Source organism: Drosophila willistoni, chromosome 3R, assembly GCF_018902025.1.
Source record: "Drosophila willistoni isolate 14030-0811.24 chromosome 3R, UCI_dwil_1.1, whole genome shotgun sequence".
Taxonomy (NCBI): Eukaryota; Metazoa; Arthropoda; class Insecta; order Diptera; family Drosophilidae; genus Drosophila; species Drosophila willistoni.
Window position 1 is genome coordinate 30,729,676 of NC_061086.1, and position 18,088 is coordinate 30,747,763.

The 18,088-nt window shown below is 39.4% G+C and overlaps 1 protein-coding gene across 2 annotated transcripts; it reads right to left on the reverse strand.

Moving 5' to 3' along the window:
• Nucleotides 1–604: 604 nt before the first annotated feature.
• Nucleotides 605–17,501, reverse strand: LOC6649419 (rho guanine nucleotide exchange factor 17). 2 transcript variants are annotated; one of them, XM_047009232.1, is made up of 16 exons: nt 17,448–17,501; nt 15,547–17,381; nt 12,099–14,371; nt 11,395–12,025; nt 5,506–5,766; nt 5,256–5,446; nt 4,750–5,195; nt 4,461–4,683; nt 4,311–4,402; nt 3,581–4,242; nt 3,372–3,523; nt 3,239–3,306; nt 3,032–3,174; nt 2,648–2,769; nt 2,194–2,580; nt 605–2,125 (listed from the first exon to the last, which is right to left on the reverse strand). In XM_047009232.1, exons 1-16 carry the CDS (start codon nt 17,455–17,457, stop codon nt 1,966–1,968), a joined length of 7,656 nt encoding a protein of 2,551 aa, XP_046865188.1. In that variant the 5' UTR covers nt 17,458–17,501; the 3' UTR covers nt 605–1,965. The 2 variants fall into 2 exon arrangements, with proteins under 2 accessions (XP_046865188.1, XP_046865189.1); XM_047009233.1 differs by lacking the exons at nt 11,395–12,025; nt 12,099–14,371; nt 15,547–17,381; nt 17,448–17,501 and adding an exon at nt 5,875–6,282.
• Between the last annotated feature and the right edge of the window lie 587 nt (nt 17,502–18,088).

Below are 18,088 nucleotides of genomic sequence, written 5' to 3' on the forward strand. Positions count from 1 at the left end.
AAACAATATCTAGAATTGTTTGTGGTTGTTTCGAAAACACCATTTGTTAATTGTTAATTGTTTAAATACATATTGTTAATGGTTGTTTGTTGTACAGGCTTTGATATCATGAATCGATCTCTCTCTTTCATATATATATATATATATCCGTTGAGTGTTTTGTTTTGAATAAATTCGATTAATGCATTTTTGTTGGTTTTATTATTATTATTATTACAACTATAATATGATTTTTATTTCTTTAATTTATTTGTTAGGCCTTAAATTGGTAAATATATAACGCTTTACGAAGGTTGATCGTGATCATTTGAAGAACTTTACATACATCTTATATTCACGTACATATATGTATATATATTTTTATGTATATGTATGTAAATGTATAAATAAATTTCAATTTTTACAAATTAAACCTGTATTCTCATGAATTTACATACATAATAATTTAAATATTGTATATGTATGTATATGCATTTGTTTATATAGAATCAAACTCTTAAATTGCAAAAATTTTAAATAATAGTATTTATATTTAGTTCGCTTGCGGCTTGCTATACAATACAAAAATATCTATAATAAATATGTATATATATACGTATTCCGTTTTATATATATATACATATACTTGAATTCATGTGGATTATATGGAATATATGTAGAATTGTTCCTTTAGCTTATTTATTCTTCCACCTCCAATTAAATCTCCATTTCTTGTTTCCATATACATACTAAGTACATATATATACATGACAAAGAAAAAAAAACAAAAAAAAAAAAGAGTTGCTCAAAGGTGACTTTGGCTCAATAAGTACAATTGTGTTGTGTGTTTTTTGTTTTTGTTTGGCACTAGTTCAGTTTTTTTTTTTTTCTAAGGATTTACATAATACAAAAGATCCTGAACGCATGTAAATAACTATTCAGTTAAATATAAGTAGTATATAACTATTAATGTATAAACTTCGAGCAATGAATTCAACTATATTACTAAATAATTTGACAGCTTTTTTTTCTTCTTTTTTGCTGCAATTCTCGACTGGTGTAAATGTCCAATAAATAACTGTACATACACTAGGCCATGGACCAAATTGGAGGAATTTTCGAATCTTGTGAAGTGGATCTGTCAATGCTTAACTCTTTTACATTTTCCTTGATAGTTTTTTGTATTTACAATGTTGGCTTAACTTAAATACATGAGTTTTCAGCTTCCTTAACTCTTGCCTTCATCATATATCAAATTTATATTTAAAATATATAGTTATGTTTATCTGGAATATTTCCTGGCATACACTGCGTATACATGATTGTTAGCTGACAAGTCTTTGGGTGAAAGAAGAACGTTTTAAATTGAATTTAAAAACCGTCTTACAATTAGTTAATTTTTGTGTTTTTTTACAGTTTTTTACACAGACAGTTAACAAGTCAAACAAATTAAGGTAAGAGACTCAAAAAAAAAGAACTACTTGAAGAGTTTTTAGCTAGAAAGGCCCAAATTATACTTTCATATTATATTCCAGTCTAGCTCTAAAATTACGTATACGCAGCATCTGCCAGCTAAATCAATAGCATTACGATCTTCAATAATAATTTTAATAAAGAAGGGCAAAAAAAAATTTAAATGTTTTAGTTTAGCAACACAAAAAGAATCCAAAATTAGTAGGAATTCTCGAAAAGTACACTGAACCATCTCAAGACTCGAAAATTCTCGTTTTTTGGCCCATCCTACTATACACATATATGGTGTATATTATGTAATTGTTTCTTGTTTTCTGGGAGATTCGAAATCGTGAACTTATAAAAACCGCTGCAGTCTACTTTTAACCCAATTGTATTTTCTTAATGATTTTCTTTACGGTGGGTAGTCTATCTTTCAATTGCCACTCTTTGCCACCAATATGGGAATCAATATCAGTTATTGTTCTTCCATCTGGAAAGCAGCAACCGCCAGCGATTTTTACGTCTTCTGCTTCAAATTTGCCAAATTAATAAATGATTGGTGCTGTCCTCGCGTCCAGCGATTTCGCTCAATGAATTGGCACCCGAATTACGGAAATCTTCGTAGCCATCACCACCAGATATGATAAGAGTGTTATTTGTTTCCGATTTCGATTTTGAGTGCTTGATGGAACTGCAAGGCAAAAGAGAGGATACATCGTAAGATCACAAATAGAAGGTGAGAAGAGTAGCAAAACTTACCCCTGTTTGGTGTATTCATCGCTGGTGGTACCCGAACCAGAGCCTGCTGCCTCTCGGCCCGCTGCTGCTGCTGCCGACGATGAGGAGCTGGAGGAATTGGCCGAACCCTCCAGGCCAGTTGTCTCCACAAAGGTCAGGAAACGAACATGTCCGGTGTGGCCATGCGGTATGCCAGTGGGTACAACATTAAGGGCTCCTTTCTCATAGCCCTGAGCCGGTATGGTAAGCAGGACTCCGGCACTGGTGCCTATCCATATGAGATCTTTGCAGCAAAGTAACGATGTGACACGCAAACAAGCTGCCTTATGCTGGCGTATAATCTCATCGCAATTCGACAGCATTTTATTGACGGCGGGAGCGAGATTCACCTCGGTGATTTGTTGGTGGCTAACATAAACATCAATTGCAAATTAATTATACTTATTTCAAGAATTGGGTTTTTAATTTCACTTACGTATTGGAATGGAAACATTTAATATGTGCTGAGTTTTGTATGGATATCCACACATAATTGTTTGATACTGTCATGTTTGTTATCGGTTTCGAATCCGATGATATCTGTATTTGATTAATAACCTGCAAGAGAATTCGAAATTTTATATTAATATTTTTGCCAATTTTACTAAATTCATGAAAGGTAACAAGAGAGGTCTTAAACTTCTTTAGGTCAGTCTTACAAAGAAGTTAATAAGAAATAAGTACATATTAAAGATTATTTAAGAGACAATAGAAATCGCCAATTAAATGTAAAAAGGATACACAATTTATCTGCCTATGATTTCGCATTGCCATCTTTGTTAAATGGCTAATATCCAAGTTAATATTGGCTTTGAATTACCGTCAATGTGTCCACATCTAACACTTTGATGATTCCTTGTATGGAGCACCAAAGTTTGCCATCGACATTTAGTAGTTTTGTCACCGGACTTGTAACCGTGCCAATTGATAGACAATGTGATGAGCATGTATTCCATGATGTGGCTAAGAAAGTACAAAAAAGAATCCTTAGAGTCTGCCAAATAATCACAAGAGTAAAAACACTTACCACCATCTCGAAGATAAACACAGATATCACCGTTTGCTAATGAGACAAAAACTCGATTGTCCAGGTACCTAGTAAAGGGAAAACAAGTTTCATTTCATTCCATTTCAGACTTTTATGGATTTTAGAGACTTACAAAATGGAATAAACGGCTGAATGATGCTCAATCTTGATGCGATTCTTTTTGATGCGAATATTGTCGGTACTATTGTAGACATGAATGCAGCCATCTTCTGTACCGATCCACATGGTTGATTGATTGCATTCGCCTTCCTCAGGATTTGATTCCTGGAATAAGATGAAAATTAATAAGTAGATCGAGTAGGTGGATTGGAATGGTCGTACCTGATGCGCGTGATATGGGGCATGCATTGAGGGAGCAGGGCTGGGTACACGTTCCACCGGAGCATTGCCACTATTGAGCGTGGCAGCTGTTCCGGCAGCATCGGGCTCATCGTCGCTCGAACTTAAATTTAATTCTAACTGAGTATCACTTGTGGTGTTGGTGGCGGTGGTGCTAGTATTGGTGGCGGAGGTTTCTGTTCCATCGTTTGCAGCAGGCGTCGGAGTTTTCTTTTTCTCTGGCGTTGCGGTTGCTGAAGCAGGTTGAAAACTGGGAGAGATGCTCTTACGATAGTCGCGCAGCTGCTGGGTATAGCTGTGACTATGTTTGCTGGCTTTCGTGTCCTTGGTGTCATCATGCGCTGCACCAGACTGATCGCCGGCACTGCCACTACGACGATTTGAGGCTCCTGCACTATACGCCGGCACCGAAGCCACACAGAGTATACGAGCATTACAGACACCATTACAACTGGTTACATTTGGCTCCGGATGCAGGGACATAATGCACACTTGGCCCACATAGCCATCACTATTGCAGACCCAGACATCTCGATTGTCACTCAATGTGGCCGCTGCACACGTGAATTGGAGTCCAGCTCGTGTCTTACGTATTGGTATGGATGTTAGGAATTCAGGAATAGGATGACGTTCAAGTGTGGCGGCTGAGAAAAGAGAAAACCAACTTTAGTAAGAATTGAGAGACAGAACCTTTTTCTCTAGAAAAACTCACCCAGTTTCTGTTTTGCTTCATTGAAGGTCTCCTCCCATTGTGTGCGCTTCTCCGTCTTGTTGAAGACAACTGTTAACTTTTGATTGCCACTTCTGACAATGAGAAATGTTATTTATGTTATTAATTCAAGGACAAACAATTAACACTTACGGTGAACTGACAGTCAGCTCCAGCATATTCAATTGTGTGTCATTCGATTGACGTTCGGATAGCTGTCGCTGAACATCACGATGCAGTTCACGTATGGCATCCTCCAGATACTGATGCGGATATCTCAAGGACACTGTGATATCAGTGATTTGTTGCAATTTACCACAATCATCGGCCAGACTCTCGATTTCGTTAACAATGCGTTTGATATTCTCGTCCTTAGCTGCAAAACACAAGAAATTCCATTAATATAATTTCATCATTTTACACTGAAATCTTTTCAACTTACACTTGATAATTTCCAGGCAATCTAAGCTAATCTTGGTAAGAAACTTGTACTTGTTCGTATCCAAAGTTGTGGCCACTGTCCCCGGGCAAATTGAGCTATTCGGTTTGCGAATGGTGCCACTACGTTTCTTAATGCTCGTCAAGACTAGCAAATCATTGAAGAGAAAGAAACCGCGATCTTTGCGAGCCCCTTGCCCAGATGGCATTGACACCAAATCGAATAGGAGAAACTGTCGTTCGGGTGATATTAAATCAGTGATGCCCTCAATGACACCTTCCAGTTCACGCAGCGTGGCCTCCCGTTGACCATTCTCCATAATTTCACGCTCCTTGCAATTGATGTGAACGAGTATATCGTGAACTAACTTGAGAACATCCTGCAAATGCTTCTGATCGGGATGATCGTGATCTGTGTGTTTAATAAGGCGTTGGAAGAGCAACTCGTAACTAAAAGAAAAGCAAATTATTAAACATCAATCAATTTAGTTAACACTCAATTTAACTTACTTGGGAAACTTTTGCACTGGTTTGATAAGTAAATTATCCAAAGTCAATTTGCCTTTATGTTCGCGTGCCGTTGACTCTAGAAATTTGGCAAATGATGGTCGCTGATGTTTCATGGATCGAATGGCATTTTTGGCTCGATTACAATTGTTCACAAACGATGTGTAGACCTCCAAAACTTCCAATTTCGAAAACTGTAAGAAATTCATTATTAAGAGGATAGAGAGGAGATTTGGAGTATCGCGTTGCATACCGTATCCAAAAAGGCATCGCCCACTTTCTGTTGTATATCCCAGTCATCGAGACGTTGCTTCAGTTCACCCAAAAACTTTTCATGTATCTCTAGAATATCGGGCACCATAAAGAATATCTCATCCACAGTACGTGTATCAATCATGCCAGCATGTTCGGGAGCTTTCAACACTTTCATATACTTTAGGACTACAGTTTGCAACGATTCGACATAGGATTGCTCATTGCGAAAGATCTCTTGCACCACATAGGTTCGTGTGTCCTATAAAAGAATTAGAGAACAATTGTAAGAAATTAGCAAAGATTGGCAATAGTTAGGAAGGTTTTTAAGAAAGTGACGTATAGTTAGATCTAGCCAATTGAAACTTACGCCTTCGTAACCGCCCAGATTCCATTTACTACTACCCATCTCAAATTGTGCACGCCGCTCCGAATCATCCTCCGAATCGGAGCAGGTAATCGAAGTCATTTTCTTTAGACGATCGCATTTATCATTCTGATAGCCAGCCGCTCCGGCCCCGAAGCCAGCCTTACTCAATCGAGCCACTGTGGTGGTGGCCATGGAAACAGCTTGGGATACACTGCTGCTACTGTTGCTACTGCTGGTGGAGGGCAGGAGTGGAGCTGCTGCCAATGAGGGCATGGCCTGGCTATGGCTATGAGCTTGTGGTAGGAGGGCGGCGGCAACGGTATTGGAGGGTGCGGTTATTGTTGCTTGTAAATCTAACAAGCTTAATCGTAAATTTTCACGATTATGCGACATGTTTGTTCAAATGGTTTGTTCTTTTGTTTTTGTTTTTTCACTACTTTTGTTTTGTTTTGTATTTTTTTTTTTTAATTTAATTGATTGTTTCACTTGTTTGAGTTGCTGATGAGCCGGAGACAACTAAACTAAATTAACTAGCCTAAGAAAAGAAAACAAACAAACTTGTCTGATTCAATTGCATGACCAAAGTGAACTACAAAGAAAAACTAACTAAAAATAGAACGAAAAGGAGGTGAAAAAAAAGGCAGCTGCAACATCCACATAATATGCGTAGATGTAGTTAAGTGGGAGAACCACTAAACCACATCCCACATGGACATGATGACAATGTCAGTTGCTTGCTTTGAGGCATGAGGATGTTGATTCTGTTGTAGTGCGCCTGTCCATGGATTTTGCGTGTGGTTGTAGTTTGATAATGACACTGACCATGTTATTGTTGCTGTTGTTGTTGTTGTTGCTGGGGCCCTAGCCAAGGCCAATAGGAACAACAACAATAGCGTCAAGGCGTGTGTAACTGTCAGGGCCGGATTAGTCTTGTAGCAAAAAGTGAAATGAAAACCTTGAAACTAAAGTATCATGTCTGTTACATAAACTTCTGATGTCTGACTCCTGAGACACATAAATCAACAAGAAGAGTCTCACTAACAAGGACTGATGATTAGCGAGAGAGAGAGAACGAGAGGGAGAGTTGCTTAACCCATTTAAATAGCCACATCCTTATTTTTGTGTTAGTCCGGCCCTGGTAATAGTTGTGGGCTTAGGTTTTAAAATCGCAGTAACAACTGGAGAGCCTGCTGTGTTTTTTATAGACATTTTGCTGTGATTCATAAACAACTTTATCGAAATGATCCATCAGTCATTCAAGCAGTCAGTCAGTCAGCTGTATTGCCTGTATTTTTATGGCTATTTAATTAATTGATTAAATCCATAACAACAGTCATTTAACTGCCAATAACAGCAAGAAACAAGGTAAGCAACATGTTATCACAGAAGCACACACACACTCACACACACACACACATACACACGCACCCACACTCAACTTTTTTAATGTGTATACATATATTTTTGTTTTTTTTGAGCTTGTTGCTCTTTTCGCCTTTTTTTTTTGCGGGTTATTTTCGTATAATTTGATTGTTGCATACTTTTCAGCGTTTTGGCCATAGCCAAATTGAATTTTATGGATAATTGAATTTCAGTTTCCATTTACAATAGAATATTCACTTTCCAGTTGTTGTAACTAAAAGAAAAACAAGTAAAAAAGTCAAATGGGGAAAAATTGTTTTTGCACTCTAACGCGGCGCAACAAGAGGTTGGCCTTGTGCAGTCAGGTACACATACACACTCACACACACACACACACACACAAGTATGCATAGCCGCATACACAGACACACACATGTATAGAGACAGCCATTAGCAGACAGAAATTTTCTCTCAGGATGGTTTTCTTTTCGTTTCTCTATATAAATATATATATGTAAATTGTACAAGAATTTTGATTAAATGGAAAAAGAAAGAAAAAAAAAACAGTTCTTAACATGGCTAACATTTTTTGTTGTTTTTTTTTGTGTTTTTGGTAATCAAATAAAATTTTGATGAATCGTTTTTCAAGCACGCACATACATGTACATATATATAATGCCATACATATACATTTAAACAGATATATCGACAATTTTTCTGATTTTTTTTTTAGGCGTTTGTACAGGAATTTTTTCCTCGGTATATTTTTTTCTTTTTTTATTTTTTTTTTTTTTGCTGTGTTTTCTGATGTATGTATATGTATATATTTTGAATTTGTTTGTTTGCCGTCGTTACACGCCCGTTCAAATGTATCTTTTTTTTTCGGTTTTCTTTTTGTTTTCTCACGGGAAAAACCAACAAAATAATAGAAACAAGCAAAAGCGAAACATGAAAAATTTTCGCTACACAATCGTCGTAGAAAAGCAAATAAGAATTAAAACACGGGGCCAACAAACAGTGGGAAGCAAATGGCTACATTGGCTACGTTGGCGGTGGAATACTCTGTGCCTCCGAAGAGTGTGCCTCTGTGCCTCTTACGGCTGCTAAATGCTACTGCTACTGCTACTGCTGCGGCTGCTGCTGCGCGGGAGAGCAATAACAGCAGCAACAGCAGCAGCAGCAGCTCCTCACCCATCCATCCATATACAATGTGAGTGAGTGTTGGCAGTAGCCAGTGCCACATACAACCAGCTAGAACAGGAGTGCGCTACGACTACTCACAAAACATACACGCTCTGAGGAGGAGAAAACGGACAACGGAAAAAAAAAAAATACATTCCATTGTGCCATATACACACTTAATTTCCATTTTTCATATTCCAATCAGGCAAAAGCAAAGCAAAGCGAACAAAAGCAACAACAACCACAACAACGAGGAGGTGCCAGCCAACCACCCACCCGCCCACCAAACCGACCGAAAAGAACTAAGTAAAGGCAACATGCGTCGTAGTCTTATGTTTAAAACAATACATTTTACGCGCTACAACTACAGATACATAAGTATCTACATCTGTATATCGAAATAGAGAGCAAAAAACAAAAAAAGGCGGCTAAAATACAATAACAAAACAAATACAAAAAAAAAAAAGACCATCATGAATTTGAATTTTATCTGCTTTGTAGCAAACATAACATTATTTATCCCATGTGTACGCTGCCGCTGCTGGCTGTGAGGCAGCAGCAGGAAACTAAGTAATAAACAGACCAGTTCCACACTCTGATGATGCGTACATGGGCACCCAAGTCCATCCAAATCCTCCCCATCCCCGCTCTGCCCCTTGTACTCCCACACACTTCCCGAAAGTAGTCTCAGCTGTTAGTACATCATTGGAATGCCAATGTCGTGCGCAACTCTCCCAAAAACACCACACACACAGAGAGCGAGAGTGAGTGAGAGAGAGAGTGGAGAGAGAAAAAAAAGCCAGAGAGATTCTGGGCAAAAGAGAGAACAACTTGAACTTGCATGCGACAAGTGGCCGAATGAAGGTGTGCTATAAATCAATTCACCCAAACATTTACTGCTACTTTTGTTATCCCCCAAAAATTTGATACTTTTCTTTCCATATCCTGGGAAAATAAGCCTCTCTCACGACTAAAGTATTGTATGAGGTTCTTCTAATACAAATATATTATTCAATATTCTAGAATGCGATTTTTGAGCAATGTTTTATAGCTTCTTTTATTCTATCTTTAGCCCTTTAATATTGGCAAGCTTATAAAAAACATTCTTAAAATTTCTAAAAACCCCAAATTTGCGAATCTGTAACTCAACCAATTTTTCGACCATTGATAAATCTTATATCTTCTTTTGCTACTGCTAATATAAGCTTTAAGTTGACTTTAAAATCTCTCAAACTTATTTTTTACCAATTTATTTAAAAAGAAATTGATTTATAATTCTTTTTTTAAGATTTGAATGCTTAAAAGAAGGTTAAACTTGTTGGAATCGTTTAAAAATTGACCAAAATTCAGCCTCCATAAAAACGAGGAAGTTTCTATAAAAATGTTGGAAAAAACATTTCAAATAATATCCTAAGATTTCAGGATACTCTGCAAGTCTGTGATTTAGACAATAATGTCTTAAAAATATTTTAATTTGGTATCACAAATGCTTTCTTGATACTTTTCAATGTTTTCCAATTTTAGTTTTTAATGACAGTTTGTAAATTGTCATTATTCAAACAATTCACTTCAAAAAATACTTTAAAAGAAATCACTTAAAATATTTTACAATATTTTTTGAACAAGCTGTCCTCTTTATATTATTTATTTTTTAAGACTTGAAGATTTTCGAAAATAAACTATAAACCTTCTTAGTTTCAAAATACTTTAGAAAAAAGGGCACTGCAAAGTATTTAAGGCGTTTCGGTGCCTATTAAAGAGTCAACTTCAAAAAATGTATAATGCTACCATAATAAAGAACTTAACAGCCAAAACTCTCACCTTAAAAATGTTGTAAATTTCATCAATAAATATTAGTTTAATCGGTTCGGCTAACAGTTAAATTATTAGTGGCATTTATTTTTGCCTACGAATTGTGGCTCCAGCAACCACTGTGAGCTCACTGTGTGAGACAATGGAATTGAAATAGTTGGTCTAAAGAGACTTCTGTTAACATACTAACACACATTTCCAATGCGCATGAGATGGTGATGAGTTTCCTTGGTGGAGCATGCGCATCTCCATCCTCACGCCCACACACCGTTCACCTCACCGTTTGCCGTTCTATCGTTTAGCCGTGCATTTTCCACTAAATCGAGTCAAATCGCTTGGCAAACAAAACAAAATCAGGCACACACACACTCAGTCGTGTGTGTGTGTGTGTGTGTGTGCATTTAACAGAGACTCGACCGAGGCTACACAAATAGGCAAAGTAATGACCAACGCTATTTGGATTGTGCAAACAAAGGAACATACTCAGATTCTGGTGCTAAAATAATAATCGCTTAATAGACGATGACTGCAATGGCAATTATTGCAGAAAAAAAAACAAAGTAAATTCGAGAAAAATGAGAAAAATTTATAAAAGAAATATTCCTACGTAAATAAAAACCATGTAAATTCTTACAAAGTGCTAAATCTTTGGCTTTACGATGCACATGAATATACATATATATTTCTACGATCAGTCAGGGGTTTGGATATATGGTTGTGGGTGACTTTGGGGGGTAGATACATACATACATATGTAAGTATAACACATAAATTTGGAACAGATGTGAAAATGCATTCAACGAATGCAAATCGAAAGTGTCTTATTGCAAAAGTGGCAATGAACCTATCATAGTTTCATTCAAGTTGATCAATCTGACAAAATGTTCATATTCTGTACAACATTTTACCTCCAAATGTCTAACTATATAATGTGGAAAATATATAATTTCTATTTTGGAAAATATCATTTTTCAGTTGTCGTTTAATTTAAAGGATTTTATCTAACATTTCGTGTCATAAGTCTAAAAGTCTAAAAATTTCATTAGAATCAGAAAGAAAGTTGCTTTTTGACAACTTTTGAACAGGACCAAAGTCCTTCATGGAATTTCATAGAACTCAAAAGGTTTCTTACTGTAGTTTCTACTTGTAAATAGTTCCACTTACCGCAATTGTTTTTTGACGTTGCTCCGATATCATATTCTCGCTGGAACCCTTTAGCAATTCGGCTAAAAGTGCTGGAGTGGGTTTTAAATCACCACTGGCCTTTGACTTGCTGTTGTTGTTGTTGTTGTTGCTGCCACCTGTGGCATTTGCATCCAAATTCCGTTTGGCCCCATGATGATGATGATGATGATGATGCTGGTGTTGATGCGGATGCGGATGTGGGTGCTGATTGCTGCCCCTGTCATTGCTCATCGATTGACTGCGCTTATTGTGATGCGCTTTGGGGGCTGGAGCCTCAGATGCAGCACGCTTCATGTGATGTAACTGCTGTGGCTTACTGGAGACTGATGTTGATGTCGAGGTGGCCGGGGTCGATGAGGCTGCTGCTGCTTCTTTGAGATTCCTCTCCGAGGCTGACATGGGTGACGACGGGGTCATGCTCTTACTGATATGCTCGATTTGTGAGGGTGTTGAGGCGGCGCGTGCATGAGACGGCACTGGCAGATATGTGTTTGACTTACGCACACGCATGGAATTTGAATATTGTGGCATATTGGTGCGCGTATTGCCAACTCCTGCGGCTGAGCCCGTGGGCGTTGCCTCATCGCCACGCTGGCGACGTGAATAAAAACTACCGAGAAGAGATGAAAAATTCATTAATATCCATTTTGCCTGTGTTGGTTGTAGTTGTTGTCGTTACTCACCTGTCGGTTTCGCGCAACTCTTCGAGTATCTCCTCGAAATGCATGCGATTTGGTTTCTTCATTTCTGCCTCAAGCATTTGTCCATAAGGACCACGTAACGGACGCTTCGAGAATCGCTTGTAATCGTAGTCACCACTGGGCGTGGGACTGGAGGTGATTCGTTCACGTGCCATACGCTCGCACTCGTTATCCGAAATGGAATCGGTTCGGGAGAAGCTATAGCTCTTATGGCCACCATTGCTGGAGGCATCGTCCTTCTCCTCACTGCTCTGGCAGCTGAAACTGCTCAACAATTGCGATTTATCACGTGCGCCACCACTCCATGAGGGTGAACCCTTCTCCAGCTCTGGTGTGTTCAATTCAAATGAATTGAAGCCCGGTGTACGCATCTCATCGGTGGCTGGACTATTGATGTACATTTGTGTGGCAGCATCCGGGGAATCCGGTTTAATGGCATTCAAATTGGCCACCGATATGTCAAGGGCAAGTCCCCGATTCGGAGCTGGAGCATGCCAGTCGGCGTTATCGATATACATGCCCTTGCGTTTGGTGGACTTGTCCAAGTGTCGCTTGTGCCGCTCGTCTGTACTATGCCGCGGCGTGGCAATGGTGTCCAGTGAATGGCGTAGCTCCAAATTGGTTAAATCGAGATCATCGTGACTGTATTGCTTGCAATGCTCTGGCTCCGATGCCTGTCGTCTGGTATTCAGAGCTGTCTTGGCCACCTCCACCACTGGCGATGGGGAGCGCTCAATTCTGCCCAACTCGTCGCCCTCTTCGGAGGAATGGGTGACCGATATGGATATGGTGGGCACTAGATCGCTACGCAAAGCTGTGGTCAGTGGCTCAGTTTGAGAGATTTTACAGGCTGCATGGGAAATCGGTGGTTGAATGGTCTCTGGCACAATACCAAATTCCTCGGGAGCCACTTCAACCCATTCCTGGGCTGGTGTCTCCAGCCACTCCTGGGCTGCACATTCGTAAACGGGCACTGGGATCTCACATGTGGTTGCTGTCTGCAGAAAGTTACCTGGCGGCGATTCCAAGGTCACTTGTTCCTCCATCAGAGTGGCCAGATTCGGGGCACTCGAGTTGAGGCTAACCGAATCTGAGCCTGTTGCTGCTCCTGGTGGTGGGGTAATCTCTAATTTTGGCTGGACAATAATAGGTAACGGTTCCTCCTTGATGATGCAATCACTTTCGGATTGTATTGTATCAGTCAGTGATTCCATTGTGGCATGAGCTGCTATCACACTGCTTGCAGTAGCCGCCAAGGGTAAGATCAAATTGGAAGAACTGCTATTATCCGTATTGAAGATATCCTCCTCTTGTATAGAATCATTCACATCCTCCAGCACGTGTTCCAATGATTTCTCTTGGCCGTAATTCAGATTTATGCACAATTCTGTCTTCTTCAGTGGTATGTGTATCCAGCCAGGATCATCGTTATCCTTGGGCATATGCAACGAATGCGTCGGACTGGGACTCGGCGCCTCGACTGCCTTATCGCGACGCAAACGATCGCGCAGAGCACTCAGCGTGGACTTGCAATCGATTTGAGAGAACGAAACCGATCGAAATGGTATGCCCTTTGTCTGTGCGTACGAACCGCTGACTGTGCGCGACTCTGGTCTAGATAGGTGTGTATTCCAATCGCAACTGCTTGACGCAGCGGTGGTGCGTGCTGCTGCTGCTTTTGACAGCGGGGGAGGCGGTGGCGGCGGCGGTGATTTAGACTTCTCGCGATTACTCAACAGAAATGCTTCCAGGTTGGAGAGACTTGTGTTCGGTTTGAGTGATGCAAAGATGCGTGTGGCTGTTGAGGGTGTATTACCACCACCAGCAACATTTGTTTTCTGTTTTTGTAATTGACTGCCGCTGGCGCTGCCGCTGCTCGACTTTGGCTCGCGACTTGTAGCCTCTGATGTTGGGAGCAATTGATCTTGAACGCCTGCCGACGATGAACCGATTGACGTTTGACTTGTGTTCGTATCCTGACGTTCTAAACTATTTGTCAGATGAAGGCCACGAGGTTTACGCGGCGGTGGCACTGGCGGTGGTGTCGGCGTGGATGAGGCACGTGAAGTACTGCCACCACGCAAAAGTTCGGTCAGTTCTTTGAGTCGCTCCGATCTTTCGGAAGTTTTGCGTTGTTTCTCCGTACCGGATGCTGGCGATGATGATGATGATGATGCAGCAGCCGGTGATGATTTACGCCCGAAACCGAGGCGTTGAAAACGATCCAAGGTATTACGTCGTTTTTCCATTGTGTTCTGCAAAAAAACACAAAAGAAATGAAAGAACACAAGTAAAATCGTAAAGCCAAAGAGAAATTCAAGTTAACACATTAATGAATTGTTTGGCGATTTATACACCACCACCACACCACCGCCACACCACCGCACCACACTGCCACCTAAATGGTCTTTTTATGGACTAGATGTGGGTGTATTCACGCTCTTTTGCTCCAAATGAAAACAAACAAATGCGTTGAAATTTCATATACTAAAATATTCATGTACGCAAAACACACTACATATCTATCTATCTATCTATCTCACTAGTCGTTTGGACTACTAGGCGTATGTGTAATGTCAATTTGAATTAATAAGGTAATTACCATCCTGATACTGTCTCTATTGAAGGGCAACATATATGAATTTCCGGCTAACCATGCACTAACCGTGCCTGGATGCTATTTAGGCGCCTTCTTTCTCATCATCATCATTTCTCAGCGTCATTATTTGCTTTTGCTGCACAATGACACACATACACACACACACACACAACAGAAATGATGAGCTATATAAAGCTATTTCGTATATATACGCATACAGTGATATTTTTAGTATAAACAACCAAAAAGAAATACCTATAAATGTGCCACAGATATATATGTACATTGTTTCTCTATCTCTGTGTGTATATATGGAGGAAAAGAGATCTCAAATCTGTATTCTCACCGCTAGAGGACTAAACTCACACCCACAGAGAGCTAGAGAAAGAGAGATAGAGAGAGGGAGAGATATTAACCAAAAATCTTTACAAATAACACAAAGTAGAGCATCGCCCCAGAACAACAAATACGATTAGAGTAGTCTAAGAAGAATAAGCTACAAACAGACAAACAGACAGACAAACCATATCTATCTGCATATGTAGAAATGTTTTTCTCTCATGGTACTAAATTTTCTCAACAAGAAGAACGTGCCTGATGGTAAGGTAAATTATCTCTTGAGAGAAAAACACAAAACTCTCACTCTCGCTTTCTCTCTGTCTCTCTCTCACTCTCCCTCTTGATCTGCTGTCTATAAATTTTGATAGATTTTCGCAATTCAATGATTTATATATGAAACGATCAAATCAATTGAAAAAGTCCATTAGTTGTCAGTTTTTCATGATGAATGTTTTGGGGGAGGGGAGGTGGGGTTTATGTATATAAACTTACCTCTTTTTCCAGATTAAGGCCAGCTGAATAGGCATACACATGAGGATTACAATTGCAGACAAAATTTGATTCATTTACAATATAATTCGTTGCCTGTTGAGTTCTGTTTTGATTCTGATTGCACTTCTGATTATGCAAGGATAATATAGAATTCACATAGGTCGTTGGATTCACTTGATTCAATTGTGGCTCATCCAGACGCGTTTCACTTTGCGATTTACGTACTACAGATTCATTTGTTTGTCTTCGGTGTCTTAGTAATGTTTCCGGTTCTGAGTCACATGGGTTAATAATAAGATTATCTTGCTTGAGACGACCGTGCCGATCATAGATCAGACTGCGTGGTGTTGTATCACTTGTTGTTGTTCTTGGTTTTGTTGTTGCACTAAATTTACAATTGTAATTATTGTTATTACCCTCAAAGACATGATATGATTTGTTGTTGCTTTTTATAGCTTTCACTGTAGTCGAGTCACAGCAGCTGCTTTCATGTCCATAAGAACAAGGGGTAAGCAAATGGGCCTTATTAGAGGGTAAAGGATAAGGTTGAACTCCCAATCGACGCGTCTTGAGAGCTGGCTCGGCATCATAGAACCCACAACTGGCTGTCACTTCAACACAACTACGCGGCGGCTTTGGCGGAACTGGCGGCGGTGGATATCGACGACAGGCATTCGGTATATACGGACGATAGCTAACAATCGCACTAGTTTGATAATGTTGCAAAGGAATGACGGGCTCGCTACTAACTAGAGATGGCGACCTTGACAATTGGTGGTGATGTTGTTGTTGTTGCTGCGTTGGATCTGCCGATGATGGCTGTGGGATTTTGTCAATTGTATAACAACAAATCGTTGGTGATACATCGCAAATTATGGATGACACAGGCGATGACGCGTGCGACGTTTCATTTGCCACTTTTAAGGCACTGTCTTGTTGTTGTGTCGCTTTTGGTGTAGCTTTTGATGATTTTGGCTGGCGTTTTTCTATTTCTATCAACGATCGAGGCAACGAAGGGGATGGTGGCGTATGTGATACAGCTATGTCAACGTCATTATCATCATCATCATCATTATCACCGTTCACATTATCATCAGCATTATGGGCATCATTAGTATTGGCTACTACGCGCGTATTGAATATAGAATTCGATTCTTCTTCATTTAAGACAAAACGAAACGACGACAAATCGGACACTGAATCTGTGTGCTCGCGATAAAAAGCACCGTAGTCCCCAAATGGCAGCTGTTGCTGCTGTTGCCGCTGTGCCATGGCGGACGCCTGAGAGCTGCCAACTTGTTGTTGGCGTTGTTGGCATTGCTCTTGTTGCCGTTGCTGTTGCTGATGATGATGTTGTTGTTGGCTCTCACCACAGCAATGTTCGCAGAACATCCGTGAGCTTTTTGTGGCGGCTGCCGCCGTAGAACGGCGCAGCTTTTCCGCCTGTTGCTGCTGCTGCTGGTGATGTGTCCGTAAGTTTTTATCTGCCTTGGATATGAAATATTTGTCATTTGGATCATAATCCTCATTGTTGTTGTTGTTGTTGTTATTGTTATTTGTGGTGGTGTTGGTTGCTTCTTTTCTAAAGAAATGATGTACCTCCGCCTCCGCCACTGTTTGAGGCGAATTTCTTATAAACATTGACTTGGACTGCGTGTCTGGATAGTGAAATTGTCTCGTTCGTGGATCACGTTGATCCTCCTCGTTCCATGATAGTTTCTTATAACGCACTTGAATCGCTCCACGTCGCCGTTGATTCAGCTGAGGTGTTCCAGGCAATGAAGTGGGTAATTTTATATAAATACTGCTCCTATCGATGCTATCGTTGGTTTGACCTGTAATTGGGAAATCGATCATCATTATGTTTATGACATTTTTGTATTTTCTTTTAGTATAATTACCAAATTTCATATAACTCGGTTGATGATCATCAAGAAAATTTGCTGGATTTTCATTTTCGTTCAAGCTATCTACTTTAGTTTTCGTTTTCGTTTTGGTTTTGGAATTTCGCATGCAACAGCAATATTTGAAACGATTATTTGTCCTAGAATTGTTCGAATTAAACGTTCTTTCGCCTAATCCGCCTCCAATGATTGAGGGGCCAACACGTTGGCCTCTGTAAGTACACACACACACACATATATATAAATAAAGCATTCTCTTTTTGTTTATATCCATTCGAAAATGTGCAAAATGTTTCAAGCAGTCATACATATATCTATTCAATCGCATAAATAACAACGGAAATATCTTGCATATCGCCTAAAAGCATGCCAAACAAATATTTCATTACAATTCATGCCAAATAAATATTGAGCTAGTAAACTTGCTTAATGAATTATTCAAGTTTTCTTTTTACGATCTAATAATTTCTTTTTCATTTTAGCTTATTTAATAGTTTATTTATTTAATTAATTACTTAAAACTTGAAGTCAACAGTGAGAAAAACGTTTGAAAGTAAGAAAATTCAAAAGCTTCTTGTTAGCCCTGTAATCTAGGTCCTCTGTTAGAAGTTAATTTTTCCTTCACTAGATAACAATAA